The sequence below is a fragment of the Danio rerio genome, chromosome 17 (assembly GCF_052040795.2).
Source record: "Danio rerio strain M-AB ecotype USA chromosome 17, GRCz13ab, whole genome shotgun sequence".
Classification (NCBI taxonomy): Eukaryota; Metazoa; Chordata; class Actinopteri; order Cypriniformes; family Danionidae; genus Danio; species Danio rerio.
In genome coordinates, this window is record NC_141037.1 from 11,967,501 (window position 1) to 11,977,371 (window position 9,871).

Consider the following 9,871-nt stretch of genomic DNA (forward strand, 5'->3'; position numbering starts at 1 on the left):
TCACAATCGTGAATGCACAAGTTGTTCTAGTTCTTCTAGTTTATGTAAAGCACTTTGAATTACCATTGTGTATGAAATGTGCTACTTAAACTTCCTTGCCTTGCTATTTAGCTACTATGAATAATTATACTGTTTTATTACTATATTCAATACTATACTTTATTATTACTGTTACTATAACTAGTATGATTAAATAATTATTTAGTAAGAGCAAATGTGGCTAAAAGAATTCTTTATAAATAATCAGTAGGCCCAGATTGGATCTGCGGATAGTTTTTTACTATTTTTCCACAGAATTTTGTAAAACAAATCTGTGGATTTATGCGGAATGATTTTAGGAGCCTCTAAACAAAATACTTAGTATATGTAATAAAAATAATGTGAAATCAAATAAATGTATTTAATGTTTACAATGTAAATCCAATTAGATCCATTTATTTGGTAAAAAAAGCAAGTCTCTTATATAACAAATTTACTAAAAGTCAGAAAATGTGACTTTACAAACTGCATTGTAAATAAATCAGTAATAATAAGTCAATAATATTACTAAAAAATTATTAAAAATTATTAATTTAAACACTGATTAAATTAAAATGTACACAAATATACACAAGTAAATAAATAGACTCAATGATGGGCTAAAAATTCTGTGTGGGCCTAATCAGTAATTACTAAATAACATTAGCCTCATTTAGAACTATTAAGTAATTATGAAAAACTATTAAGTTAATTATTAACAAAGACTATAGAATACACAAGACATGTCACCTGTATGCTTTTGAATGGGGAAAAGTGTAACAGTCAATATGGCGAATGAAGCCCCGCCTTTTAGTACAGGAGCCAATCAGTGATCGATATATGGCAAGTAAAGCTCGCCTTCTAGTACAGTAGCCAATCAGCGATCGCTATTGAAGGATAATTCTCCGGGGGAGGGGCTCAGACCAGATTTTGTGTGATAGAACATTTAGAAATGAAACTAAAGAGACAGTTGTTGTTTAATTTTATTGGTTATTCATAATACGGATTTTAATCGTAAGCTTGGCAAGCAGTTTTTATAGAATTCGATGTTTCCCCATTCAAAGAGAATGCCCGGGCATACAGCCAGAGAGGCGTTTTAAAGATGGCCGCCGAGTGAAATGACTTGCATGATAAATCATGTTAGTAAAGTGTTAACTAACATGAATAACAGTCAAAGCTGAGGTTCCGATGTAATGCACTCCAAAAAAGACCTCCTTTGTCCCTGACATTGATCAGGAACTATGCACTTATTATAAGCTTTACCAATTATGCTAACATGTTGTTCATGTTAACTAACGCGTTAACTAACTAAGTTTTCATGAACAAGGATTCAGTATTGCTTTATAAATGTGTTGTTTATTATAAGATCAAGTGATCTAATCCATTAACAAACGCGTTAGTGTATGAGTGAGTAAACATGAACTAATTAAGCTGTTCATGTAAAGAGATGCATTAGATAATGTGTAAATAAACATTAACAAAGATTAAATAATGCTGAACAAAGTCCTTAATTACTGTTAGATCATGTTTACTAATGCATTAGTTAACACATAAATAAATGTATAGTTAACATTAACAAAGGTTAGGTAATGCTTAATAAATGCTTTATTCATTGTTAGTTCACGTTAACTAATGCATTAACTAATGTTAACTAATGCACCCTTATTGTAAAGTGTTACCAAATAATCTAAATGACTGGAAGTAAATGTTAAAAAAAAGTATCATTAATTCATTCATTAACTTTCCTTTGGCTTAGTCCCTCTTCTATCAGGGGTCACCACAGCGGAATGAACCACCTTCCTTCAGCTTAGTCTCCTATAATTATTATTTAATACATTAATTGTTTGCAGTTAGTTAAAGATTCTAAATGAAGTTGATTTTGTACAGTAATTGTTGATTAGTGATGTTTGTTCTATTTAACTTCACTGTCACTTATTATTTAGTTATACTTATTTCCATATTTGTCTTGGGTTACTTTCTGCACAGTTATGTATTGACGGCAGACCATTATTCTGAAGCGTCACCAGATGTACTTACATCCATGATTTCTGAAATGGAAACAGAGAGAAGACATTGTTAATTTCACAGAAGGTAATATTTGTGCTATAACTGGCTTTGCCATACATTTAAAAAAAAATTTTAATGTTAAAATGTTCATTATTTTAGGTAAAAAATAGATATTTGAAGAAAGTTTCACATCTAAGTGTGGTTATTGTAGGAACTGAAAGGTGATTTGAGCTCTTTTATGCCATCAATATACACCCTCCTTTTGTAACCTTTCACTTAAGAGACACAAATTGATTTGAGCTGAATTTAAACACAGAAATTAATTTGAACGATACTATATTTAATTGATTTGTTTCAACTCTTTTAAACATTATTTTCAAGCACTTGCCTTAAAAATGTAGTAAATCCAATTGAATCATTTTTTCCAGTGTAAATATGTTGCTACTATTTCACAATCGTGAATGCACAAGTTGTTGTAGTTCTTCTAGTTTATGTAAAGCACATTAAATTAACATTGTGTATGAAATGTGCTACATAAATACCCCTTCCGTTCCTTGCTATTTAGCTAATATTGATAATTACTCAATTTCATTACTATATTCTAAACTATTATACTCTATTATTACTATAACTATACCTAGTAGGACTAACTAATTATTTAGTAAGAGCAAATGTATTTCACAGAAGGTAATATTTGTGCAATAACTGGCTTTGCCATACATTTAAACTTTTTTTATGTTAAAATGTTCTTCATTTTAGGAAAAAATAGATATTTCAGTAAAGAGACACACTGAGAGACACATTTTTATGAAATATTTCAAAGCAATTTCACAATCTTAAATGCAGCAGTTGTTCTAGTTCTTACCCAGTTAAATAAAAAAGTTAAAGTGAATAAAAAAGTTGTCAAACATTTTGTAACATTCCTATTTTCTATATTGATAAAATATTTTAGAAAAACAATTCTGTACAACTTATTTTATAGGGTAAGGAAATATGGTGTTTCATTATTTTAGAAATATTAGGAAAAATACTTTAGAATTGTCCAAAAATAAAAGATTATTTCATCCAAATGTTAAGTGAATAGCTATATATACTGTATAGCGGGGCGGCACTGTAGCTCAGTAGTTAGCACGGTCGCCTCACAGCAAGACCACTGGTTTAAGTCCAGTTGGCATTTCTGCGTGGAGTTTGCATGTTCTTCCCATGGGTTTGCTCCGGTTACCCCCACAGTCCAAAGACATGCAGTATGGGTAAACAAAATCGGCCTTGTATGAGTTTGTGTGTGAATGTGATGAGTGTAAGGATGTTTTCCAGTACTGGGTTGCAGCTGGAAGTGCATCCGCTTTGTAAAACAAATGCTGGAATAGTTGGAGGGTCATTCTGCAGTGGCGACCACTGATAAATAAGGGACAAAGCTAAATAAATAAATGAATACTGTAGCTACAGTATAGTATGAATTGTTATGTATTCTTGTTCAGGCTTGTTTCTCTCAGTACCTTTTCTTATATTTGTTACCAAGTGACACTTATTTTGATATATTAAGTGGATTTATATGTCTACAAAATAACAGGTCACTTAAAAATAGCCTATGGGGTGTCCCCGACATGTCTAAAATGTGTCAAAATGCAGTTTTCTCTGTGTTCTTGGTATTGAGAAACAGCCCATGTCTTCTTAACCAAACACACCTGATTAAGATCATCAGCTCATTAGCTGATACTGAAAGACCTGTAATAGGTGTAACAGACAAAGGAGACATCCAAAACATGCAGTGTTGGTGCTCCTCCAGGAACGTGGTTTAGAAACACTGTCCTAAGTAAATATAAAAGCCAGTTAATTGATTTTTATATGAAGAACTCTGGAAGTTTTTGCTGAAAAGCATCTAAAAGATATGACATTGATAGACTTTGACAAAATCTTTGTTATAATCAGGGTGCAAATTACAGAGGGGTTTGACCCCTAATTAACGCTTGATCCACCCTAAAGGACATCAAAACAAGATGTATGGGAGGTCAGCCCTTTGATAGTAAGAAATAGCTTTCTCTGATCTCTCATTTATATCTTAAATCTTACAGCCAGATCGCACGAGGAAACTTAAGTATTTTACTTTTTGTCAGTTTATCGGCTGACTCGTACGATTACGTACAAGTTCAGTCGTCTAAAAACGTACGATTTTAACCTCTCCGGAAACTGGCAGTTCTAGAGCACTGACATAGACTTCTTAAGTATTTACAAAACATGTTTCATGTAAAATAGGTGTTTATATCTGCATGCAGTCAAACAAAAGAGAAAAATTAGACATAATTTGTATAGTTTGACCAACAGTAACCTCTAAAATAGTCACTAAATATCCCTAAAAACACTAAAAATCTATACATTTCATTAATAAATGAGATGTAATTTAAATACATTCATAAATTTGATTCACTGAAGCATGTATTACAAAACTACTACTGAAAAAGTAGACCCCAACCCCCCGATCGTCGATGTGTAATTCGCACCCTGGTTATAATGTTTAACCGGTCAACTACATTGGGAAAATAATAGGTGCAGTTGAGTGCTAAAGGTAATGCTGTATCTCCTTAAAACCACCCATGCATTTTTTGTATCAATATTTGTTTTAAAAACTACACATTGGTCCCCTGGTGTTACATTACATTTTGTCATGAGCTGATGACTCATTTGTCCTCGAAACCACCCACCACACCCATACATTTACTGTGTGAATGGAGCCGGAGGGAATGCGTGATGATTTAGATAATATGATATTAATAATAAATACTGTGCAGAGCATAATAAATGCACACTGGTTTCACAGAAAGGCAAAAGAATAGTTTGGCCAAAATGAAAAATGTACTCTCAGTTTACTTGCACCCAAATTGGTTCCAAACCATTATGACCGCCCCCACCCTTTGTGGTTTCTTTTATTTTCAGGAAAGCTGGAAACCTCTATTTCTCTATTGACGTCCATAGGTTTCTAGCTTTCTTCAGAATATCAGAAAGTCAAACAGGACTGTTTCAAGTAAAGAGTGAGTAAAAGATGACAGAATTTTCATTTTTGAGCGAACTATTCCTTTAAATCAAATGAAGCTCTATGAAGATGAACTGTTTTGTTGACATGTATGGCTTATACTGACATGTTATGGCTTATGAAGTGAATATGTGGAATATCTGTACATTTTTACGTGTAAACGTTGCATGTAAGCATCCGTAACTCCAGATCAGTGTATTCCCTGAGGAAAAAATGATTATTGTGTAATCTGCACTCAAACGTAGCAAACAATGCATCACTGCAAGTTCTGACTCGTCAGCAGGCATGTGGTTTTCACCAGGCCTCTGAATCTCATGAACGGATGTGTTTAAAGCTAGCAAAAGTACACTTCAGCTCTTAGTTTCAAAAGCGCCATTTGTTTACTATCTGTAAAACTCACAGGATGCCATTTTATGTCGACATCACCTACTGTTTGCATTAGGCAAAACTAACCCACCACATAAATACACATGTTTGAATATCAATATGCAAACACGTACACCAAAGTCTAATCCAGAGAGTGCTGATAAAGTTTTGAAAATGAGGCTAAAAGAGGCATAAATACCTGCGTGGTGTAGCTGATGGCACAAAGTTGCAGTTGTGTGGAGGAAGTTGGTAGACAAGCAGGAATTTAAGGTGGAGCTAAAAAATACACTCTCACACCCCTCTAAACCCTCCTCTGTACTTCTGAGAAGAGGACGCACCCACTCATAATACAAACAAATGCACCGATATCCATAGGGAAATACATTTAATCAGAGGCGAGACTATAAATAATATGTTAACTAGTATGCTGAAACATTCTTATCCGATTGTGTCAATATTAGTGCGTCGGTGTGGTCTGAAGGTTGTGCACTTGGGTTCATCTGAGGTGCATAAACTCCGATTTCATGTGTTTTAAGGATGGGTGTAATCAGGGGAGTTTCTGTTTTCTTCCAAGAATCCAAGGCTGAACAAAAGCCAAGTTGCCTTGGAAACTAGGTGAGGATTATAAGTTCAAGACATATGCAGTGTTGCGTGGTAACTGGCAATGCATGGAGGTCTACAGTATATACAGCAGACACACCTATTCACTGTTCATTCATCATTCATCTGAACTATTTCAGTATAATATATATATATATATATATATATATATATATATATATATATATATATATATATATATATATATATATATATATTAGTAAAATTTGTAAGAATAGGACAATAGCAAAAATAAAGTCACAAAAGCTGTCACTGAGGTTGTACTTTTTACACATTTGTACATAGTGCATGTAGCTATACATTAGTAGTTCAAAAAATTTAATAAAAAAGGTTTTGTACCTTTATATCTGATGCTGCAGTGAATTTAATAAAAGCAAAGAAATATAGTATCATTGTATTAGTAACATGATTTTTTTAAAAATTCACCACGCTATATATTCCAGATCTGCTTATTCGTTTCATCCATCATTTATTGCCAATATGAAAAACAACTACTCTTGCTTGGTGGTTCAGCTCATTAGATTAAAAGTGTGTATGTATGTGTGTATGTATATATATATATATATATATATATATATATATATATATATATATATATATATATATATATATATATATATATATATATAGTTGAAGTCAGAATTATTAGCCTTCTTTGATTTTTTCATTTCCCAAATGATGTTTAACAGAGCAAGGAAATTTTCACAGTATATCTGATAATATTTTTTCTTCTGGAGAAAGTCTTATTTGTTTTATTTCAGCAAAATAAAATCAGTTTTTTTGTACCGTTTTAATGTCAATATTAGCCCCTTTAAGCTATATATTTTTTTGATAGTCTTTAGAACAAACCATCCTTATACAATAATTTGCCTAATTACCCTAACCTGCCTAGTTAACCTAATTAAGCCTTTAAATGTCACTCTAAGCTGTATAGAAGTGTCTTGAAAAATATCTAGTATTATTTACTGACATCATGGCAAAGATAAAACAAATCAGTTAATAGGAATGAGTTATTAAAACTATTATATTTAGAAATCTTCTCTCCGTTAGTTTCAACTGCTAATAATATATACATACACTACTAACACTTAAAAAAAAACACAAATAAAAATATGCATACATTAGCAACCCCTACCATATTGTTATCAGAGACACCTTTTATTAAAGGGGTTTTATGTAGCTCTTTAAAAAGGTTATTTAAGTTTTCAGGTGTGCCAGAACATACTTTTACGCTTTGTTGTCTGAAAAGCGCATGATTAATTTATAGTGTTACAGTACCTTCCTCCCCTAGAACTTTCACAAGCGGCATGCCATGTTCCGGGTTTGATAAAGGTCCGCCTTCCAAAAAATCTAAATGTGTTGTGATTGGTTAGCTGCTGTCCTACCGTGTTGTGATTGGTGAACAGCTGGTGGTACTACCACGCCCGTCGCCTAGCCACTGTTTAGAGTTTTCATAATGTTCTTTAAAAAGGTATTGCTAATATATATTACATTTTTTCAATGTTCTTTGATTTATTTATTGGTAACACTTTATTTTGATAGTCCATTTGAGTATTAGTAGACTGTCTGCTTAATAGGCTATCTGTTGCTAGCTACTGCTGCTAAACATGTCAACCCTAACTCCATCCGTCTACTCAACAGTCTATAATCTAATGATAATTAGTTGGCATGTAGATGCAATGTAACTTAAATTCAACAACGGGCCATCAAAGTAAAGTGTGACCTATTTATTTATTTATTTTTAATTCTGGCAGACATTATATTACTTAATAATATTTAATAACTGTTAAACAAACATGCAACTAAAATGTTAATGCAACTAGCAGCATGCAACTTAGATGTTAGATAATTCTAAACGTGACTCCTAAAACAATCTGTGCAGCCTAAGCTAATATTACTTTAAATATCTGAAATTTGTATAATTTATCGTCACCTACAAAATAAATGATGATAATGTTAAAAAAAAATTAAACATCTTATATAGGCCTAGTAAGGATACAAAAATCGAAGTATATTTTATTGCATATTGCTATTAGTACCAGTGCACTGCTTTAGTCACAGTATTTGGGAAAAAGTCGCATTGCAGGACCACAAGGTGGCGCGTTTACTCTTCGTAAATGTGCACCAGAGGCTCTCGTACTAGGTTAGTTTAGTCTTTGCTTCCAAGGAATCCCTGTGGTATTTTATTCCTAACAATATATTTTAAAAGATTGGTGGCCTTTCTTTTTTAATGAAGTGCAATTATTCCATTGGTAAATTACCTATTAAATTAGCTAAATTCCATCAACAAGCTCTATTAGCCTGGATTTACAACCACAATTTCTCACCCCACAAAAATTCATTCATTCATTCATTTTCTTGTCGGTTTAGTTCCTTTATTAATCCGGGGTCGCCACAGCGGAATGAACCGATAACTTATCCAGCAAGTTTGTACGCAGCGGATGCCCTTCCAGCCGCAACCCATCTCTGGGAAACATCCACACACACATTCACACACACACACACACACACACACACTCATACACTACGGACAATTTAGCCTACCCAATTCACCTGTACCGCATGTCTTTGGACTGTAGGGGAAACCAGAGCACCTGGAGGAAACCCACGCGAAGGCAGGGAGAACATGCAAACTCCACACAGAAACGCCAACTGAACCGAGGTTTTGAACCAGCGTCCCAGCGACCTTCTTGCTGTGAGGCATCAGCACTATAAAAATATATTTATGGAATAACGCAGACATTAAGATAAATATGATGAGTTTTATAAATATTAATCAATTCCCTGCCCAGTATATGGAATTTAAGTCGATTATAAAGCCTATACCTAGTGGGTTACTGTGTCTGATTAAAGCAGCTCTTAGTTATGAGGCAGGTTCCAAACAATCGTCACTGTTATGCCTAGGAGGAAAATCTATTCTTAAAGAATGCAATAATTACTCTGACAGTTTTTTGGGGTTCAATAATTGTTAACATTCAATGGAGGAAAACATGGTTATTACCACTCTGTTAAAATAGTTGGGTTAAAAATACCCCAACATACAACCCAATTATAGGTTAATGTAGCACCTTCTCAACTATGGGTTATTTTAACACAATGCATTGGGTTATTTCGATTAAATGATATATATTTTTTCCATTCTGGTATTAATATTGCTACTATTACTAGTACTACTATTCATTTTATAATTATTGCATGCTAAATAAATAACATCCAGAATCACAAACAATGAAGAAACAGAACAAAGTGCAGACAGTTATAAACTGAGCAAGCAGAAAATCCTCTGTTGATGGAGCAGAATATGGAGCTCTGTGTGCTGTAGAGACTGTCCAGCAGCTGCAGCAGGCTCCACTCAGTGTCCACAATGTACAATACATTTTAACCACGTCCAAACGCTTCTAAAAGATAGTCCTGGATGGTGAAACTGATATAAAAACCACGACACTGAGGTTTTTTGTTAAAAAATACCAAAAAACTTTATAACGCAAAAACAACATTACGCACGCATATTAATACAGCTGTTCTGTGTCAGTTAAATCAGTTATCTGTTGAAATTCAAATATTTAACTCAACTGGTTGAGTTATTAATAAATAACCAAATAAATGTTAAAAATAACTCAACAAAGCACAAAATATTTAACTCAACTGGTTGAGTTAAACTGGTTGAGGCTCAGGAGCACATTACTCCTGAGCCGCCACACACTCCTACACTGGTTACCTTTCGCAGAAACCTACGATCTCTCTCACCCAATAGACTATCCACCATTGTTTCAGACTCTCTTCCTCCATCTCGCAAACTCACTGCACTTGATTCGAACAGTGCCACTAATA

The 9,871-nt window shown here is 33.4% G+C and overlaps 1 protein-coding gene across 5 annotated transcripts in view; it reads right to left on the reverse strand.

The window, feature by feature from the left end:
* lgals3b (lectin, galactoside binding soluble 3b) overlaps positions 1 to 7,376 on the reverse strand; it is a 15,547-nt gene extending 8,171 nt beyond the window's left edge. For 2 of the 5 annotated variants that reach the window (XR_015512459.1, XM_087288627.1), the window contains exon 1: positions 7,314 to 7,376. Coding sequence is in view for 4 of the 5 variants with exons in the window: in XM_087288627.1 (XP_087144753.1) it covers positions 7,314 to 7,349 (36 nt within the window). In the remaining variant the exon portion in view is untranslated. Of the gene's footprint in view, positions 1 to 2,055; positions 2,074 to 3,710; positions 3,835 to 5,618; positions 5,681 to 7,313 lie in introns of those variants that run through there. The other 3 variants (XM_087288628.1, NM_214693.3, XM_087288629.1) reach the window with 3 other exon arrangements.
* Between the last annotated feature and the right edge of the window lie 2,495 nt (positions 7,377 to 9,871).